Source organism: Bubalus bubalis, chromosome 20, assembly GCF_019923935.1.
Source record: "Bubalus bubalis isolate 160015118507 breed Murrah chromosome 20, NDDB_SH_1, whole genome shotgun sequence".
Taxonomy (NCBI): Eukaryota; Metazoa; Chordata; class Mammalia; order Artiodactyla; family Bovidae; genus Bubalus; species Bubalus bubalis.
In genome coordinates this window covers 39,056,201-39,083,497 of record NC_059176.1, presented here as the reverse complement: position 1 = coordinate 39,083,497, position 27,297 = coordinate 39,056,201, and the positions used below count along the sequence as shown (strand labels likewise).

The following is a 27,297-nucleotide window of genomic DNA, read 5'->3' as shown; positions in this document are numbered from 1 at the left end:
GGGGAGTGGGGTGGAGATCTGGTAAGGTTATTTTTTCATAAGTTACTCTGTGTGATGAACTATTTTAAGTGAATTAGTATGATAAATATACCACGTAAATATACCACGTAAATAAGTTCTTTGGCGTTGTCAGTATTTAAGAATGTGAAGCAGTCCTGAAGTCAAAATGTTTGAGACCTGCTTTTTTTAGACTTATCACATTTACCAGCCAAAAGCTGGGCACCAGACCAGGGCCTTGTCAGCAAGGAAGCTACAGGAGGAGTGGGTGTTCTCTGGGGAGACAGCAGTATCTGCTGTGCTTACATTTTTCTGTCTGTGGTTCTCAACTTGAACTTGCATCAGGGGTAAATTTAAATCACAGTAAAGCTAAAACTCCGACTGCTGGGCCCCAGCCCGCATAGTAAGCCTGCGGTGGGGACCGAGAACGCGCCAAGCCGAGTATTTCCCAGGTGAATCTGATGCTATAGGCAGGGAACTAATGCTGTTTGGGGCGTGGTTTCACAGCAATGGTAGGTACTCTGTAAGCTGATTTACACGTTCAGAACTTGAGGGCTACACGGTGTTGAATAAAGGTATTGATTTTCACACTTTTAAAAGCATATACTATCTGTTCAAAAATCAGACTCATGCTGTTGTTAACTGACATCGGGACTGTAAAGATTGATAAAACACTTTCTAGTCTCACTCCAAGAATTCATGAAAGACTTGGAAATACGGCTACAAGAGCAGTGAGCGGCACAGAATGAGGTGGATCTGGTTTCCCGTGAAACCTCCGGGAAAGTCCCAGAAGAATTACAGGACGCGTGACTGTGTGTGTGCTGTGCTTAGTCGCTCAGTCCTGTCCGACTCTGCTACCCCATGGACTCTTGAGTCCGCCAACCTCCCCTTCCAAACACCTGCCCGCCATCCAAAGCCAGCGCCGGAAACATATTAGCCTGGAGTCACGTGGGCTTCCCTGCAGCAGTTCCGCCTCCCCGGATCGGCCGGAAGTGGCGCGCGCGCCTGCTCAGTGCGCCGAGGGCCCTGTCTAAGCCGCTCCCTCCGAGCCGCCGTACTGTTTCCCGGTGGGGTTGGTGGGGTTGGTGAGGCATGGAGCGGGTGGGCGGCGGCGGCGATTGCTGCGGCTCCTCCTCCGCAGACCCGCGAAGCACCTTCGTGCTGAGTAACCTAGCGGAGGTGGTGGAGCGTGTCTTCACCTTCCTGCCCGCTAAGGCGCTGCTGCGGGTGGCCGGGTGAGGGCAGAGGAGGCGGGAAGCTGACCTCGGGACTTGGCTCGGGCTTGCCTGGGCTGGTGGGTGGGCGGATACCGTCGGGACCCAGGGCTGACCCCGGCTCCGGACCCCGTGTCCCCAGGTGGCGCTCCCGTACCCCTGCACACCTGCCGTAGTGCTCCCGGGGACCCTTCCCAGAGGAGCCAGTTTCCCCCTACGGTTCTCTCCGCCCCCAGCTCTGCCTCCGAACCGGTGTTAGACGCCTCGCCGTCCTGGGGACTCGGGATCCCGTAGCGATCTCCTGCTGTTGAGGTTATGGGTGGTGGCGAGCGGAGGGAGGTCTGTAGAGAGCTGCGGGAGAAAGGGAAGTGAACGTCCGTTCACAGTCCTTTGTGCGTGTGCGTCTCCAGCGTGTGCCGCTTATGGAGGGAGTGTGTGCGCAGAGTGTTGCGGACTCATCGGAATGTGACCTGGATCTCCGCGCTCTCGTCGGATCCCTGCCATCTGGCGCAGCATTGCCTGGTCCGCGTGGTAGCTGAAGAGCTTGAGGCAAGTAAAGGGTGTCGCGTACAGTCCTTTGCAAGGTTGGTGGGTCAGTCGTTGAGATTAAATACTTTAAAACAATTCGTATATGGCCTGACTTCCCTGGTGGCTCAAGACGGTAAGTAGACCGCCTGCAATGCGGGAGACCTGGGTTTGATCCCTGGGTTGGGAAGATCCCTTGGAGGAGGAAATGGCAATTGCCCACTCCAGTTCTTGCCTGGAGAACCCCATGGATAGACTACAGTCCATGGGGTCGCAGAGTCGGACACGACTGAGCGACTAAGCACAGCATTTCAGTTCAGTTCAGGCACGCCAGGGCTCCCTGTCCATCACGAACTCCCGGAGTTTACTCAAACGCCTGTCCATTGAGTTGGTGATGCTATTCTGTAATTTAGGGAAATTTTTCTCGGGGCATGAAGACTTTATAAATAGCAATTTTAATGACTGCGTATTGTAAGGATGAGCCATGGTTTCTTTGACCATTCTCCACATACTGGGCATTTTCAATTCAGTTCGGTTGCTCAGTCGTGTCCGACTCTGTGACCCCATGGACTGCAGCAGGCCAGGCTTCCCTGTCCATCACCAACTCCCAGAGTTTATTCAAACTGCCACTGAGTTGGTGATGCTATCTAACCAACTCATCCTCTGCTGCTCCCTTCTTTTGCCTTCAGTCTTTCCCAGCATCAGGATCTTTTCCAGTTAATAGGCTCTGCACATCAGGTGGCCAAAGTGTTGGAGATTTAGCTTCAGCATCAGTTCTTCCAATGAATCTTCAGGGTTAATTTCCTTTAGGATCGATTGGTTTGATCTCTGCAGTGCAAGGAATTTGGACTTCTCCAGCACCACAATTTGAAAGCATCAATTTTTCTGCACTCAGCCTTCTTCATGGTCCAGGCCTCACATCTGTACATGACTACCTGAAAAACCATAGCTTTGACTATACAGATCTTTGTTGGCAAAGTGATGTCTCTACTTTTTAATACACTGTCTAGTAAGTGTACCACATTTTTATCCATTCATCTCTTTGTGAGCACTTAGGTTGCTTCCATAACTTGGCTATTGTAAATAATGCTGCAGTGCATCAGTTCACTTCAGTCAGTCACTCAGTCGTATCCCACTCTTTGTGACCCCATGGAGTGCAGCAGTCCAGGCCTCCCTGTCCATCGCTAACTTCGGGAGTTTATACAGACTCATGCCCATTCAGTCGGTGATGCCATCCAAACATCTCATCCTCTGTCGTCTCCTTCTCTTCCTGCCTTCAATCTTTCCTAGCATCAGGGTCTTTTCCAATGAGTCAGTTCTTCATATCAGGTGGCCAAAGTATTAGAGTTTCAGCTTCAGGATCAGACCTTCCAATGAATGTTCAGGACTGATTTCCTTTAGGGTGGACTGGTTGGATCTCCAAGTCCAAGGGATTCTCAAGAGTCTTCTCCAACACCACAGTTCAAAAGCATCAAGTCTTCGGTGCTCAGCTTTCTTTATAGTCCAATTCTCACATCCATACATGACTAGTGGAAAAACCAAAGCTTTGACTAGATGGACCTTTGTTGGCAAAGTAATGTCTCTGATTTTTAATATGCTGTCTAGGTTGGTCATAACTTTTTTTCCAAGGAGCAAAGGTCTTTTAATTTCATGGCTGCAGTGACCATCCTCAGTGATTTTGGAGCCCAGGAAAATAAAGTCTGTCACAATTTTCCACCGTTTCCCCATCTATTTGCCATGAAGTGATGGGACCAGATGCCATGATCTTAGTTTTCTGACTGTTGAGCTTTAAGCCAATTTTTTCACTCTCCTCTTTCACTTTTATCAAGGGGCTCTTTAGTTCTTCACTTTCTGCCATAAGGGTGGTGTCATCTGCATATCTGAGGTTATTGATATTTCTCCCGGCAATCTTGATTTCAGCTTGTGCTTTATCCAGCCCAGCGTTTCTCATGATGTACTCTGCATAGAAGTTAAATAAGCAGGGTGACAATATACAGCCTTGACGTACTCCTTTCCCTATTTGGAACCAGTCTGTTGTTTGATGTCCAGTTCTAACTGTTGCTTCCTGATCTTCATACAGATTTCTCAGGCAGGTCAGGGGGTCTGGTATTCCCATCTCTTAGAATTTTCCAGAGTTTGTTGTGGTCCACAAAATCAAAGGCTTTGGCATAGTCAATAAAGCAGAAGTAGATATTTTTCTGGAATACTCTTGCTTTTTCGATGATCCAACGGATGTTGGCAATTTGATCTCTGATTCTTCTGCCTTTTCTAAATCCAGCTTGAACATCTGGAAGTTCATGGTTCATGTACTGTTGAAGCCTGGCTTGAAGAATTTTGAGCATTACTTTGCTAGCGTGTGAGAGAGTGCAATTGTGTGGTAGTCTGAGCATTCTTTGGCATTGCCTGACCTTTTCCAGTCCTGTGGCCACTGCTGAGTTTTCCAAATTTGCTGGCATATTGAGTGCAGCACTTTCACAGCATCATCTTTCAGGATTTGAAATAGCTCAACTGGAATTCCGTCACCTCCACTAGCTTTGTTCATAGTGATGCTTCCTAAGGCCCACTTGACTTCACATTCCAGAATGTCTGGTTCTAGGTTGGTGATCACACCATCATGATTATCTGGGTCGCGAAGATCTTTTTTGTACAGTTCTTCTGTGTAGTTTTGCCACCTTTTCTTAATATCTTCTGCTTCTTTTAGGTCCATACCATTTCTACCCTTTATTGTGGCCCATCTTTGTGAGAAATGTACCCTTGGTATCTCGCATTTTCTTGAAGAGATCTCTAGACTTTCCCATTCTATTGTTTTCCTCTATTTCTTTGCATTGATTGCTGAGGAAGGCTTTCTTATCTCTCCTTGCTATTCTTTGGAACTCTGCATTCAGATGGGTATATCTTTCCTTTTCTCCTTTGCCTTTCACTTCTCTTCTATACACAGCTAGTTGTAAGGCCTCCTCAGACAACCATTTTGCCTCTTTGCATTTCTTTTTCTTGGGGATGGTCTTGATCCCTGCCTCCTGTACAGTGTCATGAACCTCCGTCCATAGTTCTTCAGGCAGTCTGTGTATCAGATCTCATCCCTTGAATCTATTTGTTGCTTCCACTGTATAATCGTAAGGGATTTGATTTAGGTCATACCTGAATGGTGTAGTAGTTTTCTGTACTTTTTTCAATTTAAGTCTGAATTTGGCAATAAGGAGTTCATGATCTGAGCCACAGTCAACTCCTGGTCTCGTTTTTGTTGACTGTATAGAGCTTTTCCATCTTTGGCTGCAAAGAATATAATCAATCTGATTTCGGTATTGACCATCTGGTGATGTCCATGTGTAGAATCTTCTCTTGTGTTGTTGGAAGAGGGTGTTTGCTACAGCCAGTGCGTTCTCTTGGCAAAACTCTATTAGCCTTTGCCCTGCTTCATTCTGTACTCCAAGGCCAAATTTGCCTGTTACTACAGGTTTTTCTTGACTCCCTACTTTTGCATTCCAGTCCCCTATAATGAAAAGGACATCTTTTTTGGGTGTTAGTTCTAGAAGGTCTTGTAGGTCTTCATAGAACCATTCAACTTCAGCATTACTGGTCGGGGCCTAGACCTGGATTACTGTGATATTGAATGGTTTGTCTTGGGAACAAATGGAGATCATTCTGTCGTTTTTGAGATTGCATCCAAGTCCTGCATTTAGGACTCTTATGTTGACTGTGATGGCTACTCCATTTCTTCTAAGGGATTCTTGCCCACAGTAGTAGATATAATGGTCATATGAGTTAAATTCACCCATTCCAGTCCATTTTAGTTCGCTAACTTCTAAAATGTCGATGTTCACTCTTGCCATCTCCTGTTTGACCGCTTTCAATTTGCCTTGATTCATGGATCTAACATTCCAGGTTCCTATGCAATATTGCTCTTTACAGCATATATCTTATCAAAATAGTTTTTTTTTTGCCTTCAGAAAAATACCCAGAGGTGGAATTGCTGGTCAAATGATAGTTCTTCGGATTTTAGCCTCTAAAATTTGTATGGAAACACAAAAGACCCTGAATAGCCAAAACAGCCTTGAGAAAAAAGAGCAAGGCTGGAGGTATCATGTTCCATGATTTCAAACTATATTACAGTAATCAAAACAAATTTTAGATTATTGATTTAGATTATATGAAAATGTCATTGGTATTTTTGTAGGGATTGCACTGAATGTATAGATTACATTGGGGTAGATGGTCATTTTCACAATATTCTCCCATTTGGTGACCACAGTATATTGTTCCATTGTGTCATCTTCAGTTTCTTTCATCAGTGTCTTAAGATTTTCTGAGTATAGGTCCTTTATGTCTTGGTTGTTATATTCCTAGTTATTTTACTCTTTGGGGATTATTTTCTTTATTTCTCTTTCTGATAGTTCATTGTTAGCATATAGTAACACAGCAAATTTCTGTATATTAATTTTGGATCCTGCAACTTTACTGAATTCATTTAATACTGTAGTAGTTTTCTGGTAGTGTCTTTAGGGTTTTCTGTATGTAGTGTCGTGTTATCTGCAGACCATGACAGTTCTACTTCTTCTTTCAAATTTGTATCCTTTTGTTTCTTTCTCTTGTCTGATTGCCATGGCTAGAACTTGCAATACTATGTTGAGTAAGTGGCAAGAGTGGACATCTTTGTCTTTTTCCTTATGTTATGAGTTGTTTTCTTTCAGCTTTGCACTGTTGAGTATGATTTCAGCTGTGATTTTTGTCCTCTATGTAGATGTGTTTTCCCTCTGTCTCCAGTTTGTACAGTTATTTTCATAAATGGATACTGAGTATTGTCAAAAAATTTTCTGCATTTATTGAGATGATCAGGTATTTATTCTTCATTTTGTTAATGTGGTGTATTACATGGACTGATTTGCATATATTGAACTATCCTTGCATCCCTGGGATAAATTTCACTTGATCATGTGCATGACTCTATTAATGTATTATTGAATTTGATGTGCTGATTTTTTTTTTAAGGAGTTTTGAATCTTTGTTCATCAGGGATATTAGCTTGTAATTTTCCTTTTTTGTGGTGTCTTTATCTGGTTTTGGTACAGGGTATATGTCATAAGAATGAGTTTGGAAGTCATTCTTCCTCTTCATTTTTAGGGAATAATTTGTGTAGGATAGGTGTTAACTCTAAATGTTTGGTATAGAATTCACTGGTGAAGCTCTATGGTCCTGAACTTTTGTCTGTTGGGAGTTTTTAAATTTCTGATTCAGTTTCATTGTCAGTAATTGGTTTGTTCATATTTTCTGTTTCATTCTGATTCACTCTTGGGAGATTATGTGTTGCTAGAAGTTTATCCCTTTCTTCTAGGTGTTTATCTTGTTGGCTTATAGTTGTTCATAGTAATCTCTTTGAATCTTTTTGTATTTCTCTGGGGTCAGTTGTAATAGCTCCTTGTTCATTTTGTTTTATTGATTTGGGCTCTTTTTCTTGATGAGTCTGGCTAAAGGTTTTGTCAGTTTTATCTTCACAGAACCAGCTCCTAGTTCCTTTGATCTTTTTTTATTATTTTACTGTCTCTATTTCATTTATTTCTGCTCTAAGCTTTATGATTTTTCTGCTAACTTTGGTTTTTTTGCATTCTTTTTCTAGTTCATTTAGTGTAAGATTAGGTTTTTAAATAGTGATTTTTCGTGTCTTCTGAGGTAGGCTTGTATTGCTGTACACTTATCTCTTGGAACCATTTTTGGGCTGTGTTCACATTTCCATTTGTCAGCAGGTGTTTGACCTCTGCAGTTGCCCATTGGTTACTTAGTTGCATATTTGGCCTACCAGTGTTTCCTTTTGTTGTGGTTAATTTCTAGTCTCATAGTGTTGTGGTCAGAAAAGATTCTTGATGTGATTTCTGACTTCTTAATTTATTAAGACTTGTTCTGTGGCCTAGCATGTTATCTATCCTTGAGAATGTTCCTTGTACACGTGAAAATAATGTGTATTCTGCTGCCTTTGGATGGAATGTTCTATATGTTATATCTATTGAGTCTGTCTGTCCTAATGTATTGTTCAAGGCCAGTGTTTCCTGTTGATTTTCTCTCTGGACGATTCTGTTCATTGATATAAGTGGGGTGTTAAAGTTCCCACCTATTATGATGTTACTGGCACTTTCTCCCTTTGTTTCTGCTTGCTTTATGTATTTACGTGTTCTCTTTTTGGGTGCATATATATTTACAATTGTCATATCTTGTTGTATCAATCTCTTTATCAAAGTAGTGCTACCTATCTTTTCATATCCATTTCCATGGAACACTTTTTTTCCATCCCGTTACTCTCAGCGTGTGTCTTTAGATCTGAAGTGAGTTTCTTGTAGGCAGCATATATATGGGTCTTATTTTAAATTTCTACCCATTCAGCCAGTCTGTGTCTTTTGATTGGAGCATTTTGTTCATTTACATTGAAAGTAATAAAAATTAAGTATGTACTTATTCCTGTTTACTGTTTTCTGATTGTTTATGTAGTCCTTTTTTTCCTTCTTTTGCTTGCTTCCCTTGTGATGTCATGACTGTCTTTAGTGTTAAGTTTGGATTCCTTTGTCCTCTGTGTGTGTGTGATTATTTTAAGGTGGTGATTCTTAAGTTTGAACACATTCAAACAAACCTACATCCACCCCCACCCTTTATTATTTTTGACATCGTATTTTCCCTTTTTTTGGTTTCTGTATCCCTTAACGACTTTTTGTGGATATTGATGATTTTACTTTACTTTTGTCTTTTAACCTTCCTTCTAGATTTTTATATTTCCAGGTGAGGTGTTTAGAGAAGTCTCTTAAACATTTCTTGTAAATTCTACTTAGAGGTGCTGAACTCAGATTTTGCTTGTCTGTGAAACTCTTTATTGCTCTTTCAAATCTGAATGATAGCCTTGCTGGATAGACTACTCCTGATTGTGGGTTTTTTCCTTTCATCACATCGAACATACTTTGCTGCTCCCTTCTGCCCTGCAAAATTTCTGCTGAAAAGTCAACTGACCATGTTATGGGAGTTCCCTTGTACATAACTAGTTGTTTTTCTCTTGCTGCTTTTAAGAGTCTCGCTTTAAGTTTTGCCCTTTGGATTATAATGTGCTTTGGTGTGGACCTCTTTGAGTTCTTCTTGTTTGGGATCTGTGCTTTCTGGATCTGGATATTCCTTTCCCAGGTTAGGGAAGTTTTTAGCTATTATTCTTCCAGTAACTTCTCTTGTCACTTTCTCTCTCCTCAACTTCTGGGACTCCTGTAATGTGAATGTTAGTACTCTTGATGTTACCCCAGAGATTTTTTAAACTACTGTCATTTAAGATTTTTTTTCTTTTTTTTTTTCAGCTTGAGATGTTTCTACTACTCTTTAACTTCACTCATCCATTTCTCTGTGTCTTCTAATCAACTGTTGATTCCTTCTATTGTAGCTAAATTTATTTCAGCTACTGTATTTCTGATCTGTTTGCTTCTTTATAAGTCACTCTTAAGCTTCTCACTGTGTTCATCCATTCTTTTCCTGAGTTCATTGAGTGTCTTTTTGATCATTACCGTGAACTCTGTATCAGGTAGATTGCTTATCTCATTTCACTTAGTTCTCCCTCTGGGATTTTGTTTTGTTCCTTCGTTTGGAACATACTCCTCTGTCACCTCATTTCTCCTGATTTTCTGTTTTTATTTCTTTATATCAGGTAGATCAGTTATGCTTCCTGATCTTGGAGAAGCAGATGTCCTAGGGGGCCCAGAAGCACAGTTCTCTCTGATCACCAGAGCTGTATTCTCTAGGAGCACCCCTCATGTGGGCTGCGAGGGTTCATCTCTTGTGGCGGAGCTGGCTGCTGTGGGTGTGCTGGTAGCAGGGCTGGCCCCCAAGCCCGGTTGGCTGCCAGGAGCTCATGTGGAGGCTGCTGGCGGGTGGCATTGGGTTCCAGTGCAGTTGGCTTTGTGGCCAAGGGAGGACCAGGGCTGGTAGGTAGGTAAGCCCGCGGCACTAATAGGCTAGACGAGGGACTCCACACTGGTGCTAGCGGCATCAGGGTCCTCCTGGTAGGACAAGCTCCCCAGAATGGCAGCTGCTAGCATCTCTGTCCCTAGGGGAGAGTCCCCGTTGCCGCCTGCTTTTCCGGGAGGCTCTCCAAGATCTGACCAAGCCTCCTTTCAAATTACTGCCTCTGAGCTTGGACTCAGAGCATATGAGATTTTGTGTACACCCTTTGTGAATAGAGTCTCTGTTTCCTCCAGCCCTCTGGCTCTTCTGTACACAAGCCTTGCTGTCCTTCGGAGCCAGATGTTCTAGGGCCTCATCTTCCCGGCTTTAGGGCCCATGGGCTGGGGGTCCAGTGTGGGGCTCGGATCCCTTCCTCTTTGGGGACAGCCTCTGCGGTTGTGATTATCCTCACATTTGTAGGTTGCCTGTTCAGGGTGTGGTCTCCGCTGTGCTGTATCTCCAGTTTCCCCCTTCTGCCTTCTCATGGTGGTTCCTGCTGTATGTCTTCAGCTGTGGAAATTTTTTTCCATTAGTCTTGAGGTTGTTCCCATCAGTAGTTCCTCTGTAAATAATTGTAAATTTGGAGTGTAGGATGTGGGCTGAAGGTCTTATTACTGTTATCTTGCCCCCTACTCCCCAAATTATATTCTTTGAAGATGCCTTGTGGACCACAGAAACTATATCCATAGTTCATTATCCAGCCCTGAGGCCAGTACAGGGTCATCATTGTCTCAGTATCTTTTATGAGTTTGTCTATATGGAATCTACTCCAGAACAACTTAACTTTCCCAGATCAACATTTCTTTTTCATTTAACTCCTATTGAGGCTTTGCTGAATGCTATCTTCTTCCTTCCATTTTGATAGTAAAAATCTTTGAAAGTAACCAGCTTAGGAGGAAAACTGTGTACACCCTTTTCATTTAGTTGAGCTGCTTTGCCACTTGTCTGTTATATGTATTTTGGTGGAAAACATGAGTCTGAATAAGCCCAGGTTGTAAGGGCTTACAGCTGTCCCTTGTAAGAGATAAGGCACAAGTAAGAATGACTAGGAAGACAGGTGTCACACACGAGGCCAGAGGTCCTTAGGAAGTCTAGGAAAAGGTTTTATGGAGTGTGGCACTTAGCTCTTTCTTAGGAGAAAAACAATCTTCAGCAAAAGGAAGAAAGCTGCAGAAGGATAAATACAGACGTGAGCTTGTCCAGATAATGGTGAGCGATAGATTCCTGTAGGAACTAGTTACCAAGCTGGAAGTGAAGGCCTGGATTATTTAATTTGGCAAAGAAAAGAGGAGTGATACAAGTCTGTACCTTTCCTCTTGCTGAGATGTTTCTGTTGCTGTGATACCTGTTCACATAGAGCCAGTGGAATCTTTTGCTGGTACTTAATGTTTTTGTCTAAGAGCGTAAATTATTGTGAAAATGAACTTCCTGAGTCAGGCTGGAATGAGTGTGACCTCAAGAAATAATATATGTTCAACAAATGAATGGACTGAAAAGGAAAGAGCGTGAGTGAAACACGAATGAGTAGATGGACTCAAAACACCAACCCTGGCCTGAAGAAGGGTAGGGCGACAGCAGTTTGCAGGGCAGCTCCACTCAAAAGCTCGAAAAGCTCCACAAAAGCATTGGTAGATTTGTGTGATCAAATTCTGTTTTTTTTCTTTTTGCCTTTGCAGAATGTCCATATATTACCACAGACAGTTCTTTACATGGCTGATTCAGAAAATTTCATTAATCTGGAGGAGTGTCGTGGCCATAAGAGAGGTGAGCAGCAGAGGACAAAGTTTTGGATGCTCTTGCTTCCTTGTGCACCTCTGTTTGGAGATGAGCACTGTTTTCATCCTGAGAGTTACTGACTTTCTGAGGCTGTGGGCCTGCTCCCTGAAGAATGCAGGAATATAGCGTCTCTGAACTTTTGGGGAAGCGTTGGCGTCCGAGATTGCACAGCTTGCAGTCTAAAGATTCAGAGAGTCTGTCCAGAGATCCCTAACCTTGTGGTGCAGTTGACACAAGTTCTTTGGAGAGCTGTTTTCTCATTTTGAAAGACTTGCATGTGCAGGCCTTTGTATTTTACTATTAAAACGGAATGTCTGTCTTTGGCTGTTCAAGCCTTTTATTGTGTTGGATGACTATTGACCGAAGTTCTCTGGCAGTACTGTGCATTCTTCTTGGCTTGCTAAGTGAAGAAGCAGACTGTGTCCCATGATGGGCACACTGACCCCAGAGTTAAGACTTAGTGGATTATCATTGTGTGATTTGATTCCAGATGACTGTGCTCTAGAAAAGTCATGATTTCGTATCAGCTTAACAGAAAGAATAGTACATCTGAAATTCAGCGGCTACTGCTTGTGTCATTGAGGCAAAAGCATATGTGAGCAACTGGAAAAGACAAACTGGCAGTGCTGAAGGTCAGATTTAGAAGTTAACTTAGAAAACAGGGACTCATAACAACAACAAAACACGACTTTTGTTTTTAATCAAAGCTTTTAGACGTCCTTGTAATGTGTTCTAGTGTTAAGTGACTTAAACTTTATTTAATATTTGCTTTTATTTTCCTCATCAAATTTGACCTTAAATGGATGGCCTGGATAATCTTCTGTATTACTGCAGCCAGGAAAAGAACTACTATGGAAGCGGCGTTTGCCCTTGAGAAGCTCTTCCCAAAACAATGCCAAGTCCTTGGGATTGCGACCCCAGGAATTGTAGGTAAGAGAATACCAACTTGATTTCCTGGCTTTCATTAATGTGGGGTCCTATGGATCGGTGGGTTATTTGTAGCTTAAAGCAGATTTATGTTTTTGGCCATCCGAAGTACAATAACGTTGGCCTTCTATACCTTCAAGTTATATTTGACTTACATTCATGTTCCTTAGGTTATTGTGGTTAATATTTCAAATCTCAGGGTTGTCCATATAAGCCACATGTATTAATAATTCATATCTTCCCAGTAGCCATTCAGAGAAAGACAAAGATCTCATTCATCCTGTCTACAAATTAGAAAGTATTAGTGAGGATTCCCACTTCTGGCAGTTCAGCCAGAACTCTTTCTGGTGGGTGGAGGTGAGGTCGGCCTGGGCAGGAGCTGCCTTCGACCTTCCTCAGACACTTCTCTTTCTCTCCTTGGCTGCCACTATTTGAAGCGTATAGCATGAAGTTTTCTTTCTTAGGTTTGCTCCTGGTGAGTTTTTGCTGCTTTTAATGATTTTTGACTGTTTTCTAGCTCATGGGGGAGGGAGAGCCCGTTGAGGCCATCATGGTGCAGTGGTTCCGATCCTGGGTGGAAATCTCAGCTATACCACTCTATGTCTGCATGACTTTGAGCGAGTCGCTGACCTCATGGAGCTTCCGTTTCCCCCTCTCTGACATGGGGGTGATTGACAGCACCTTTCCCAGAGAGTCTGAGGAGTCAGTGAATTGCACACGTGCAGTGTTTAGAATAGAGACATGTAGTGAGCAGGGAGTGAATGTTAGCTGTGATCCTTTACTTTGTTGCCCTCAGTACTACTCCACAATTGGCATTTGTAATCTTCACTGAAAGACTTTTGATTGGATATTAAGTCCTGTGCAGGGAAGTACAAAGGATTTCAAGTGTTTACAGACTGACCTAGAGCCAGACATCTTGGAATGTGAAGTCAAGTGGGCCTTAGAAAGCATCACTACGAACAAAGCTAGTGGAGGTGATGGAATTCCAGTTGAGCTATTCCAAATCCTGAAAGACGATGCTGTGAAAGTGCTGCACTCAATATGCCAGCAAATTTGGAAAACTCAGCAGTGGCCACAGGACTGGAAAAGGTCAGTTTTCATTCCAATCCCAAAGAAAGGCAATGCCAAAGAATGCTCAAACTACCGCACAATTGCACTCATCTCACACGCTAGTAAAGTAATACTCAAAATTCTCCAAGCCAGGCTTCAGCAATATATGAACCGTGAACTTCCTGATGTTCAAGCTGGTTTTAGAAAAGGCAGAGGAACCAGAGATCAAATTGCCAACATCTGCTGGATCATGGAAAAGCAAGAGAGTTCCAAAAAAACATCTATTTCTGCTTTATTGACTATGCCAAAGCCTTTGACTGTGTGGATCACAATCAACTGTGGAAAAGAGATGGGAATACCAGACCACCTGATCTGCCTCTTGAGAAATTTGTATGCAGGTCAGGAAGCAACAGTTAGAACTGGACATCGAACAACAGACTGGTTCCAAATAGGAAAAGGAGTTCGTCAAGGCTGTATATTGTCACCCTGTTTATTTAACTTATATGCAGAGTACATCATGAGAAACGCTGGACTGGAAGAAACACAAGCTGGAATCAAGATTGCCCAGAGAAATATCAATAACCTCAGATATGCAGATGACACCACCCTTATGGCAGAAAGTGAAGAGGAACTCAAAAGCCTCTTGATGAAAGTGAAAGTGGAGAGTGAAAAAGTTGGCTTAAAGCTCAACATTCAGAAAACGAAGATCATGGTATCCGGTCCCACCACTTCATGGGAAATAGATGGAGAAACAGTGGCAACAATGTCAGACTTTATTTTTCTGGGCTCCAAAATCACTGCAGATGGTGACTGCAGCCATGAAATTAAAAGACGCTTACTCCTTGGGAGGAAAGTTATGACCAACCTAGATAGCATATTCAAAAGCAGAGACATTACTTTGCCAACAAAGGTTCGTCTAGTCAAGGCTATGGTTTTTCCAGTGGTCATGTATGGATGTGAGAGTTGGACTGTGAAGAAGGCTGAGCGCTGAAGAATTGATGCTTTTGAAGTGTGGTGTTGGAGAAGACTCTTGAGAGTCCCTTGGACTGCAAGGAGATCCAACCAGTCCATTCTGAAGGAGATCAGCCCTGGGATTTCTTTGGAAGGAATGATGCAAAAGCTGAAACTCCAGTACTTTGGCCACCTCATGCGAAGAGTTGACTCATTGGAAAAGACTCTGATGCTGGGAGGGATTGGGGGCAGGAGGAGAAGGGGCCGACAGAGGATGGGATGGCTGGATGGCATCACTGACTTGATGGACGTGAGTCTGAGTGAACTCCAGGAGTTGGTGATGGATAGGGAGGCCTGGCGTGCTGTGATTCATGGGGTCGCAAAGAGTCAGACACGACTGAGCGACTGATCTGATCTGATCTGAAGGGTAGATACATGGTTGATGGGGACTGTTTCATGCCTCCTGCAATTAGCTCCTGCTCCTATATTATTATATCAGCCCCTTCATCACAAATTTTGTTTCTCATTGAATTGAAAAAAGGATGGCAGTGACTGATTTTCTTTTAACTCTTAATTTTTCCTTAAATGAGTGATCTAGTTACCCATTATTAGTTATTATCAAGTGCTTCTATAAAAACAGCTTTGAGTTCTTTGTTCTTTGAGTTAATTTTGTTGGGCCTGTGTGCGTGCAGTCACGCTGCCCGCTGTGACTTCCTCAAAGCATGAGCAAGTAGAAACTCTAAAATTTGAGTTGGGGGTCAGGGACAGGAGAGGGCAGGCAGACCCAGGCGACACTCTTGCCTCCATGACCCCATAGTGAGGGGTGGGCAGTCTACCTGAAGCCTTCCTCTCACGCTCAGAGCATTGCGCATCTTTCTCCCTAAGTTCCCGTGTTATCTTGATGTTGGGAGGGAGTATCATTCCAACTCCCTTTATTCGGGACCTGGACCCACTCCTCACCCTGTCTGTTGATTCTCGTTCCCCTGCAGCTGAGTGCTTTCTTTGAGCCAGTTCCACACATGTCACAACAACACTTCCACCACGGCAGCTGATTGGATTCCTTTTTCTTAGGCTACAATTAGTAACTATTTCTAAAACAGCCATTGATGATAAATGTTTTTGAAGTAGAATTGCTGTGAAGTTGTAATTACTACCTCCCCAACTTTTTATTTAGCAAAACTTTGAATCTATAGAAAAGTTGGCAGAATAATAGAATAGTACAGTAAACACCCATATGCCTTCATCTAGATCACCATTGTGAAAAACATGTGCTTTTTCTGTGTTTATGAAAACATTTCTTTCTAAACAGTTTGAAAGCAAACTGTAGGCATCATGACCTTCTACTCCTAAACATGTGAAAGCTGAGAAACTTTTACTTGGGAAGTGGCCTATTATCTTATTGACGATGTTAGTAAACTGAGCCGCAGTCCCCTGGGTGTGGCTGGGTAATGTGTATGAGGTGAGGCTGCCTCCATTGAATTTGTTCACAAAATGGATTAACTTCTTTCCTAGTGACACCAATAGGATCACGCAGCAATCGACCTCAGGAGATAGAGATTGGAGAATCTGGTTTCGCTCTATTATTTCCTCAAATTGAAGGAATAAAAATAAAGACCTTTCATTTTATTAAGGATCCAAAGAAATTAACTCTAGAAAGGCATCAGCTCACTGAAGTAGGTAAGTTGTTACATTTACCATTAATTGCCCACATTGTTGATTGATTTGTTTGTTCGCAAGAGAGTCTGAATTAAGTACAAGTTACTGCAGAGATGGACAGTTCAAACTAGTGATTAACAGAGGCTGGTGCAATAGTTTTGATAGAATAGACCCACTTTTTAAATTATTTTACTTACATTAAAACCTGAGAGAACTAGAGATGAATTTTCCACATCCTCCATTGATTAAAAACTCCCTTGTATTTAATTCTGAATTTTGAAGGACTTCTTCCTCTTTGAATATTTTCTTATCATTTTGTCCTGTTTTGTTTTTTGAAGCTGAAAAGTTTAAGGTTTTATTTCTCTTTTGTGATAGTAATAAGCATTTGTTTAAAAAAACTAGAAGATACAGGTTAGTTCAATACCGACTAATTAGAAAGAAATAAGTGTGATGAATTTGATAAGTTTTAGAGATAGTTTAATTGGAGAAGGAAATGGCAGCCCACTCCAGTGTTCTCGCCTGGAGAGTCCCAGGGACAGAGGAGCCTGGTGGGCTGCCGTCTATGGGGTCGCACAGAGTCGGACATGACTGACGCGACTTAGCAGCAGCAGCAGCAGCAGATAGTGTAAGTTAAAGCAAAGTCTATCAGACAAAGGTTTACTAGGAAATACCAGGCAGGAGACTTGGCTGATGTAGACAGGTCATGCATGAGAGTTGATAGAAAGGGTTGGCTCCGTTTCTAAGCACTAATGAGAAAGCTTAATTTAATATAGGAAGCATTAAACTATTCAAGCAAAGCAGCGCTAAGGCCTTTCATCTACTCTGCAGGTGAACTGATTGGGGTTAACTTGTTAAGAGGAACTTGTTTGGCCTTTGACTTGGTGCTCTTGCTGAAGATCATATGGTTTCTTCTTCTGTGCTGTCTCTTTTTTTTGTCCGGAAGTGAGTACGGTGCCTCCTGGGCATGTTTTCTTCTGTTTTAAAGTAGCCTGGGGATCTATGGTTGAGGTCTTCGTGGTAGCACTGCTTGAAGCTAGAAGCCTAGTTTTGTCCATTTTTAAGAAAGACTCAAAATCTTGAGTGGGAGTAACCATCTATTTTATAATCAAATAGTTACTGGATTTGCTTTAGACCTTGTTTGCATTGTGGCTGTAAGTATAGGAATCAGAAAAGTGACAGGAAAAAGAGCCCCGCATTTTTCTGCTCTGTGATGTGATTTTATTGGTGTCCTTTCGCTGAACTGTTTGCTGGCAACAGTTTTGACTTATTCCAAGGCATTGTTTTCATCCTGTTCATGACCTTCTGGAAACTGAGGCTTTGCCTAGATTGAGATGGTAATCTCTATCCTTTCCTGTACTATTTTCTGTACTTCTCTGTTTGGACTGTTGCCTTGTATGTGGACAGGAAGATGGAGGCATTTGAGGGGGGCAGGGAGGGAGGCTGTGATGTGGGCATCCCTTCTCCACAGAGCCCCAGCCTGCAGCCCTGAGCCAGATGCCCGGCGCAGCTTGCCAGCCACGTTCTGTGGCCGTGGACGGCACTCTGTTCCTCAAGTGTCCCACAGGCTCAGCACACTTTCTCTAAAGGCCGGGTAGTGACCGTTTCAGGCTTCACCAGGCATGCGGCCTAGTGGCGTCTATTCAGCTCTGCCATTGGAGCACAGAAGCAGCTGTAGACAGTACACAAAAAATCAGCTTTGTTCCAGTAAAACTTTATATGCAAAGGCAAGGGGCCAGATTTGGTGCCTGGGCTGTGTTCCCCTGCGTTGTAGACTTGGCTGCTCTGAGTAGAAGGTGGTGTGTGGAAAGCGTGTGGTGAATAAACAAAGCCCCCTCAGCCTCCTGCGAGATGGGCAGGGACCTTGCATGAGATATTATAGTCCTTCTAGACCTTGTATATAGGGTGTGTCATAATCAGACCCAGCATCCCAGTACATATTACTTTATATATATAAATATACATATATATAATACACACACACATACCCTGGTTACTTTCTTTTTGAAGAACTTAACAAAATGGCGTGTTTTTTAAAAGAGGCGTGGTGGTGGTGGTTTAGTCGCTAGGTTGTGTCCAACTCTTGTGACTCCGTGGACTGTAACCCGCCAGGATCCTCGGTCCATGGAATTTCCCCAGCAAGAATAGTGGAGTGGGTTGCCATTTCCTTCTCCAGGGGGTCTTCCCCACCTAGGATCGAACTCCGATCTCCTGCATTGCAGGCAGATTCCTTACCGATTGAACCACAAGTGAAGCCCTAAAGAGACACAGGTTGTTCTGAGATCTGTATGGTATCCACTCCATGTTAAAAAATAGTCTCTGGAATGAAAAAAAATATATAGATATACACATGTAGATGGGCCAGCACTTGATTCTTTCGAAGTGAAAGCAGAAATACCATGTTCTGTAAAAGCCAGTGTTGGTTCATTGGAAACTGTTCGTGTGCAGATGCTCTGCCAGGCCTGCATGTGCGGGGCCGTGGAGATGCCTCCTGGAGCTCCCGGTTCAGCGGGCCAGGCTGACTTTGAATGCGGTACACCGATGTGTGAGTGTTACTGAGTGGATGCACAGAAGTGCTGGCAAACATAAGCACAGGACTTAATCCACCCTGGGGTCTTGGGAAAGTGACATTTGGGCAGAGCCCTGAGGAGGAGTGAACTGGAGTGGGCAGGAATCCCTCACATGTGGAGTCAGGAAGAGGATCGTACAAGTATTGTGCCTTCTTTCCCGGTTATTGACAAAAATAGATCAAAGGACAGGAAATAGAAAGGGCCTGGCAGCTCACCTTCAGGACTGCTGTGCAGCCACTGGCTCATTTATGAAATACAAGGCGTTCCAGTGTGTCTGGAGAACAGTGAGATGGAAGGGGAGGGAGTGTGGTGTGAGCCAGGAGGCAGGCTGGGGCCGGCTCCGCCTTGTGGGGACACACCAAGGCTTTTTATGTACATAAGGGCAGCGGCAAGCCAGGACTCGAGGCAGAGGAGGGGCACAGCCAGCTAAGTCTTCTGAAGCTGCCCCTCTGGCTGTGGCGTGCTCATTTTGGAGGGACACGAGAGAGGATGCAGGAAGATCAGGGCTGTTGTGGTTGTGACAAGTGGAGTTTCGAGACATGGATGGATTCACGATGAAGTTTCGAGGTGGAATCGAGGTTGAGGTGATGGATTTAAACGTTGGGAGTTGAGAATGAGGAGGGTGGCAGTGTTGCTACCCGGGTTTCTGCCACGGCAGGCGCTCTGAGGAACAGAATAGACGGGGACGGAGGTCAGAAGAGTCAGACTGCCAGTTCTGGGTTGGACACGTTGAATCTGAGATGGGAACATTGATTCGACAGTTAATATGTGGGTCTGAAGCTCAAGAGAATGGTCTCAGCCACAGATGGAAATTTGGGAACACCAGGTAATGGTGATTGAAGAAAAAGGAGCTGGCACAGTAATTGGAGGAGGAGGGGAAGGAGGTTCAGCAGCTGATGTTGCTGATTGGTTGACCCTGATGTGATGCCAGCATGTCCCTCCCATGGGCAGCTGTTCCCTTCTCCAGGGGATCTTCCCAAACCAGGGATCGAACCCAGGTCTCCTGCATTGCAGGCAGATTCTTTACCAGCTGAGCCACTGGGGAAGCCCAAGAAGACTGGAGTGGGTAGCCTATCCCTTCTCCAGTGGATCTGCCCGACCCAGGAATCGAACTGGGGTCTTCTGAATTGCAGGTGGATTCTTTACCAGCTGAGTTACCCGGGCATTGTTCCCTGTGCTATACAATAAAACTTTGTTGCTTGTTGCGTACCTATTTAAAGTAATTATCGATATTCTACATGCGTTTAGATTATATCACTTTCAGATAGTTCATAAAAGAGCTGTCTTCAGAGAGAGGTTTCTCTAAAAAGAATAGAAATCTGAACACACAGACTTAAAGTTTTTTCAGGCAGTCCTGGCTGGTCTTTGGAATAGTTCTTCATAGTAGGCTTTCCTGAATCTGATGCTGGTCTTGGTGTCTAGATTTTAGTTTTTTCCTTTTAACCTTCCAGCTTGATCATATCTATAATGAATTTATATTCTGCCTTATTTGAAAATGAATTTAAGGCAGCTTACAAAAAAGATATGTAGACGATCGGTGGAGGAATTCTGAGTTGAGGCTCACATGTAGGAAAGGCAGAGTGCAGCCAGGGCCATGTACCTGAGGTGCAGACTGTCAGCGTTTGCTAGAGGTGGGGCCCTGGTTTGCTGAGCCAGGACAGAAGTAGAACTCTACCCAGTCTTCCGAGAACTGTGATACATTCTAGTGGCTCCATATGCCCTTACAGTAAACACGTTGGGTCTTGCAAGCTGTTTCGTACCATGTCTCTCTGTGAACACCAGTGGCATCACCCCAACTGTGATTCCTTAAAATAGCAGTGGTAGGATCCAAGCCAGTGAGGCCTGGGCACTGAGCACTGTGTGTGATCGAACCGTGTTTGGGGCTGCCAAGGGAATGGCTGGCCCACGTGCCCTTCAGGCACTGTCTGCTGTGACTTCCGTCTCACGCTGGATTTCCAGGAACAGGGACCTGGAGCTCACTGGTTGAGTGTGTCATCTGCCCAGCAAACATCAGAGCTGGGAAGATGGCTAGCCTGCTTTCTTGAAGTTGAACGTTCTGAGACACTTGTACCGAGTAGAGGACCCCCTTGTTTCACCAGAGGCAGGACTGAAGGCAGTGCCAGGATTTACCTCAAAATGAGCTGGGTGGTCATCTTCTCAGGCTCGTGAATCTTAGGCCTCTCAATTTTGAGTGGCGTGGCGTTTGAACCTTCCTTCCGGTACATGATAGAGACCTGTCTGCCTTGACAGGCAGCCAGCCTGGGCTGCGGTGGACTTGTTCTCTGAGTTGGGTGGAGGGAAGTGGGTCTGGTTTCTAGATGAGTGTGTGTGTGCGTGGTCGGCTGTAGAACAAGACCGCTGGAGGGAGACGTTGAAAGCACCGGGTATGCGCTGGCTGAACGAGGGTGGTGCCTAGTCGGCAACTGTAAAAGAGTCTAGAGCTTAGAAAACAGTGGGAAGGGGAGAGATTAGAAGTCTTCAGGTTTCTAAAACTTAAAACTGAGAGTCAAGAGAGGTGGGTCGAGTCTGCTAAGATGTCCTGGGCCAGTCGCTTTCCTGAGATTAGCAGCCTTTATTTGTAAAATAAGACTACACTGTTGACCCCACAGGCCTCTTCTGACTTGAAATAGTCATTCTGGAAAAAGAAAAAGAAACATTTTCTGAAAATTTGCTGGCCTGGTCTGTGTGGAGAAAAAGAGCCCTTTAGTAATGGTTTGGGGTATATGGTGTCTTGAAAGTACTGGCTTTTACTAATATTCTTACTCTCCATGCAATGTGGGCTTCCCTGGTGGCTCAGACTTAAGTAAAGAGTCTGCCTGCAGTGCAGGGGACCAGGTTCGATCCCTGGGTCAGGAAGATCCCCTGGAGAAGGAAATGGCAACCTACTCCAGTATTCTTGCCTGGGAAATCCCATGGTTGGAGGAGCCTGGTAGGCTACAGTCCATGGTGTCACAAAGAGTTGGACACGACTGAGTGACTTCACTTTCACTTTCTTACCGTCCAAATCAGTGATGCTATGGAGAGAATTAGAAATGGACCAGAGGCAGTCTCCCTGGAGAAGTCATTACTTCGTGTTAGGAACTGGTCATTCACCTCCACCCCACCCCAGCTTGCTTGAATGAGCTTTACTTCAGGCAGCCTTTACCCTATGAAGGTGGAAGTCATGTGGCTGAGTCAGTGGATACTCAAATGTGGGTCAGGTGTTTGATTTTTTTTTTCTTTTTCCTCTCCCAGAGCCACCTGTTTGTCAGATTTCAAATTGATAGTCTATGAACAGGGTGCCAGAGGCACATATGAAAGCCTGGGAGGTTGTTGGGGATGTGTGTGTCCTGCCTGCCTCCTGACCAGACTGTGCTGCCCTCTAGTGGTAGCTGCTTTTCATTCCAGAATTACATCCCAGAAGGGCTCCAGAATTGAGTATTTCCCTGCTTTGGAATGAGTTTCCCATGGTTAACCACCTTCTCTCTCCTGGAATATGTGGATAAGGCCTGTATTTTAGTGGTGTTTTGGTTTCCTAAGGCTGCTGTAACAAATTACTGCAAACTTCAGTGGCTTAAAGCACCATTTATTCTGTCTCAGTACAGAAGGCCAGAAGGCTGGAGTCAGGCGGTTCCGGGAGCGGGGATCTCTTTTCTCTTCCTCCTTCTGGTGCCACTGACATTCCTTACGGCTGCATCATTTCAGTCTCTGCTTCTGAGGTCACACTGCCTCTTCTGTCTGTTTCTCTAGTAAGGATGCTATGCTAAGTCACTTCAGTCGTGTCCGACTCTGTGCGACCCCAGAGACGGCAGCCCACCAGGCTCCCCCGTCCCTGGGATTCTCCAGGCAAGAACACTGGAGTGGGTTGCCATTTCCTTCTCCAATGCATGAAAGTGAAAAGTGAAAGTGAAATTGCTCAGTCATGTCTGACTCTTCATGACCCCATGGACTGGAGCCCACCAGGCCCCTCCATCCATGGGATTTTCCAGGCAAGAGTACTGGAGTGGGGTGCCATTGCCCTCTCCCTAGTAAGGATACTTGTGTAGTATTTAGGGCCTACCTAGACAGTCCCGATGATCACATCTTAAGATCCTTAATCACACCTGCAAAGACCCTTTTCCCAAGTTGGGTCACATTCTTCGTTCCTGGGAATGTGGGGGGAGATCACATTCAACCCTCTACAGGGGGTACGTGGCATCTCATTTTCTCTGGACGTTTAAATTCCCACTGCATCTAACTCTGTTTTGTAAACCAGTGTTCCCTTCCATGGCAGGCGGCGGCGGCCTGAGTGGAGATGGCTTGTGCCCAGGCCCACCAAGGGGTGCTACTCGGTTACACAGCTACTTCCTTATTTGTGTTGAAGGTTGACTATATTATTTTCAAATAGCCATTTAATTTTCTTAATGGTTAAAAATTAATTATAGCAAAGGTTTTGAGTAATGTTAGAGCTTGCAAAAAAAAAAATGGAAGACTTGACAGCTTAAGCACTAAGTTGTACTTAATTAGGCATATAAGACATTAGCAACAACATTTCATTTTGAAAAATGATTCACAATTCCTTTTTAAGGATTTCTTTCAAAGACTCTCTTTTTAGATTGTCACTCTTCGTTTTTCTGCAGGTCTTTTAGATAACCCTGAGCTTCGCGTGGTCCTTGTATTTGGCTATAACTGCTGTAAGGTGGGAGCCAGTAATTACCTGCAGCGAGTCGTCAGCACTTTCAGTGATATGAATGTCCTCTTGGCTGGAGGCCAGGTGGACAACCTGGCGTCGCTGACTTCTGAAAAGTATGTTTGAAGTGCTTTTGACTTCTTCTGCAGGGATGGGTCATGTTCTCAGCTTTACATTACTTTGGGTTTTTTAAAAATCATGTTTAAAGGATTGCTAATAGTTCATTCCATTTTGCAGCAGACATAGGTTGAAGGGCTTACACAGCGTAATTTTGCTTATCTTTGAAGAACAAAATTTATATATGTTATCCTTTTAAGAATTTATTCCTAGTTGGATTTACACTCTCCTTAAAATTAATCTTCAACATTATTGCGTTTCTTGATGGCTCCATCACTCTGTAACTACAGCATATCACTTCCTCTCTGGTTCTGCTCTTCTCTAAAGGAAATGTGTGGTTCAGTGGCACAGCTTTGTGGTAAAACTTCTTGGAACCCCTAGTACTGTGCTCAGTGCTTTGGATCTTTTAGAGGGAGGGGTAATACTGTTACTTGTAGCAGTTCTTAAATACATTTGGCCACAGAACCTTTTGTCCGTGAAGCATCTTGCAGGCCTACTGGTATTATTCAGCACACATTTTAAAAAATACTGTATTAGATTTTTAAAAAAATGTTATTGGAGTGTATTTGATTTACAGTGTTGTGCTAGTTTCAGGTGTGCAGCAAAGTGAATCAGTTACACATACATCCACTCTTCTAGATTCTATTCCCACATAGGCCATTAGAGTATTGAACAGGGTTCCCTGTGCTATATACTAACCTATCTTATATAGTGTGTGTATGTCGATCCCAGCCCCCAGTTTATACCCCCCTCCTTCCCCCTTGATAACCCTGTTTGTTTTCTACGTCTATGACTATTTCTGTTTTGTAAATCAGTTCATTTGTACCATTTTTTCAGATTCCATGTATAAGCAATATTGCTTGGAACACATTTTGGGAAATACTATACTAGATCTTTTGAAAGGCTTTTTCAAGTTCAAAAATGATATCTCTTTGATTTTATTACTAAGGCATCTGTTTTCAAAGCTAAAAATATTTGCTCTTCTATCTTGAACTATTTCTACTTTACCATGTCCATTGAAAGTATGTAGTATTTTGAGTTTCAGCTAATTAAGTGGACATAAATACCAGCTGTTCCAAAAGGAAGAAAATGAAACATTCCCCCGACCCCAAATATTTCCTGCAAACCTCGTTGTTTGTGTATTCATTTTTAGTATTTGGACCCTAGAGCAGTGACATGGAGACGGACTGTTAGAGATCAGTATCTTTAAGAGCAGTTTAAATCATCCCAGTCATAATCTCCATCCTGGTTGTCAGCACCGAGAGGTCAGGGAAAGCAGATGCTAAGTTGAGTTTCCTGGAACTTGAGGAAGAAGGGAGGAAAGCCAAGTGCACTGAACTCTAAGCACTGGATTTCATGCATAAGTATACCTGATTCTTGGTCGCTGTCTGTGGGTTATTTCCCCTCTTGTTTAATCTTCCTTATTGTCTTTCACTTTTAAATTATATACGGATAGGGCAATGGTGATTAGCTTACAGTTTATCTTTGAAATGCCATCTCATTCAGACATGTACCATCTGAGATGCTGGCCAGTTAGTTTAGCATGGCTGTCTGTATATAACACACCCTTTCTACCTAATATGGGGAGATACACCCTCCAGCAATCATTACCCTTTTACGTGACACATTAATGTGGTCTTTATACTGTGTCATTGAGTAAGGGAAGCCATTGAGTATATCAGTGCTTCATGTTAGTGGTGTCCAGATGTAAACCCCTCTCCCTCTAAAAAAAAGAAGACTGATTCTTTTAGGCAGGAGACACCTGTCGCCATTGGACACTGAAGAGGAAATGCAATAAAGTTAAAGGAGCAGCAGCAGACTCCGAAAGATGGATTCTGCCCCTCAGAGACCCGTTTTGCCACTGGTTAGCCTTAAGGGACCTCCTGCTTATGCCTTTTAAGTCTCAGTTTCTTTTTAACCCAGTGAATCCTGCCTGTTCACAGACTCAGATGTTGCTAAGCCTGATAAAAAAAGGTACTTACTTGGTTTCCCCCAGTGGGTGTTACAACTTTATTAACACTTTATATTTTCTTTAGTAACCATAAAGTATTTCATTTTAAAAAATGCCAGGTAAATAGAAACAAAAAGAAAATGTATGATTTTTTCCTTCAGATTAAACTTAATTATTGGCTCAAAGCAATAAATAAGACACAGCAGTGTAACCTGTTTCTTTATGGACCAAATAGAAGAGAGCTAAAACTTCTGGAATTATGGGTTCTAATAAAATTATCCTCCATGATTGAATATTAAATTTGACAAGCTGAGGTAGGAGATAAAAAAGGTACTGAAGCTGTAAATAATGCCGAAAGCTTCAGCATTGTATATATGAGTAAAGTTGTAAGGTTCCTTTCTAAGGAAGAGGGTAAGGTAAGGATGCTGTTCCCCTCTAAAGCCCAGGCTGGATTTTAGAATCTTTGTGGTGATGCATTGGCCCCTTTGTATCTATGTTTGAAGAAATAATTGCTTTCTTCTCCCAGATCTGCCTTCTGCATTCTTGTATTGTTTTAATTTCAGTAGTTTCATTTTCAACCCTTTCTGCCTTACCTCTGATCAGGGAGAGAGCACCTCAGACTAACCGTAAATTAAGGCAGCACTTCTCAACCAGTGAGAATTGGGAGTTTTCTTTTCTTTTACAGTGTAAATCTGAATTGTGTTTCATGACACGTCACCACTTTTCTAATTTCCTAGGAGCCCCCTGGACATTGATGCCACTGGTGTGGTCGGACTGTCATTTAGCGGACACCAAGTCCAGGGTGCCACAGTGCTCCTCAGCGAGGATGTCAGTGACGAGAAGACTGCTGACGCCGCAATGCAGCGCCTCAAGGCAGCGGACATTCCAGAGCAGAACACCATTGGCTTCATGTTTGCATGCGTCGGCAGGGGCTCTCAGTATTACAGAGCCAAGAAGAATGTGGAGGCTGATGCATTTAGAAAGTTTTTTCCTAGTGTTCCTTTATTTGGGTTCTTTGGAAATGGAGAAATTGGATGTGATCGCATAGTCACTGGGAACTTCATATTGAAGAAATGTAATGAGTTTAACTATAACGATCTGTTTCACAGCTATACAACAATAATGGCACTGATTCACCTTGGGTCATCTAAATAAAGCCACCTGTAAAGTGGCTTTCACAATATGTAGCTTGTAGGCTCTGCCTTTTCTGGAAAATGGAAACTTGGGAGGTGTATATTTCAGACAAAAGAAACTTTATATGTATCTGTTTTATAGCTTTGACACTCTAAAGATTTTTTTTGGCAGTTTTTAATGTATTAGAGGAAGGATAACTTTGTATATAACATAATGGGGACCCAGAGTTGAGAACTTTTGCATCAGGCACAAGTGAACAATTATGACTAGCGCACCAGGCTGTGTGACTGCTGTATGACAGGACTTTACATAGTCTTCTGCATGGAAAGACTGAGAAAGGATCCATCAAAGGAAGGAGAGCTGAGACATTCCATGACTACCTCTGCAGTGGGAGACGATCTTTCAGCAGCATCATGAAGATTTTTTTTCCTTCCTTAATAAAAGAGAAAACTATACAGATGGCTTGATAAATTTTTCTCTGCTTTACAGTTTCACCATGTTTTTCAGAAGCTGTAACAAAATTATTACTGACTTTTTACTTGATAAGTATATTAAAGAACTGTTTTGTTTTAGTACTCTATAAAGTTGCTTAGTCAAATGAATTGCCAAGACTAATCCATATTCTAAGGGAAAACATTTTCCTTTTCCCTCAATAAAGACATTGCATCATGGACAAAGGATCGAAGCTCGAGTCACACTTGGGTATCAGCTGTTGCCTTTGTGTGCTAGAGTCCTTGAAGAGTAACTGCTGACCTTAGTCACTCACTGTGGCCCTCAGGGCATAGTCACCAGCAAATAAACATCAATGTTGAGATTAAAAAAAAAAAA

General features: G+C 43.3%; 2 protein-coding genes and 1 non-coding gene across 5 annotated transcripts in view; 2 read left to right on the top strand and 1 right to left on the bottom strand.

The window, feature by feature from the left end:
- The first annotated feature begins 1,062 nt into the window (after positions 1 to 1,062).
- FBXO22 (F-box protein 22) lies at positions 1,063 to 27,297 on the top strand. Of its 3 annotated transcripts, none has more exons than XM_006044403.4 (7): positions 1,063 to 1,232; positions 1,622 to 1,760; positions 11,369 to 11,456; positions 12,303 to 12,398; positions 15,909 to 16,073; positions 23,218 to 23,383; positions 26,073 to 27,297. In XM_006044403.4, the coding sequence occupies exons 1-7, from the start codon at positions 1,090 to 1,092 to the stop codon at positions 26,488 to 26,490; spliced, it is 1,215 nt and encodes a 404-aa protein (XP_006044465.2). In that variant the 5' UTR covers positions 1,063 to 1,089; the 3' UTR covers positions 26,491 to 27,297. The 3 variants fall into 3 exon arrangements, with proteins under 3 accessions (XP_006044465.2, XP_025127280.2, XP_025127282.1); XM_025271495.3 differs by having other exon boundaries at positions 12,261 to 12,398; XM_025271497.3 differs by lacking the exon at positions 23,218 to 23,383 and having other exon boundaries at positions 12,261 to 12,398.
- The window catches only part of NRG4 (neuregulin 4), a 120,268-nt gene continuing 113,401 nt past the window's right edge, over positions 20,431 to 27,297 (bottom strand). Inside the window, exon 6 of the mRNA XM_044932813.1 lies at positions 20,431 to 21,254. Within this exon, the coding sequence (XP_044788748.1) occupies positions 21,250 to 21,254 (5 nt within the window). The 3' untranslated portion in view covers positions 20,431 to 21,249. The remainder of the gene's footprint in view (positions 21,255 to 27,297) is intronic.
- LOC112581018 lies at positions 27,149 to 27,272 on the top strand. The gene has a single exon (XR_003105467.1). It is a non-coding gene; the product is annotated as a small nucleolar RNA SNORA3/SNORA45 family (small nucleolar RNA).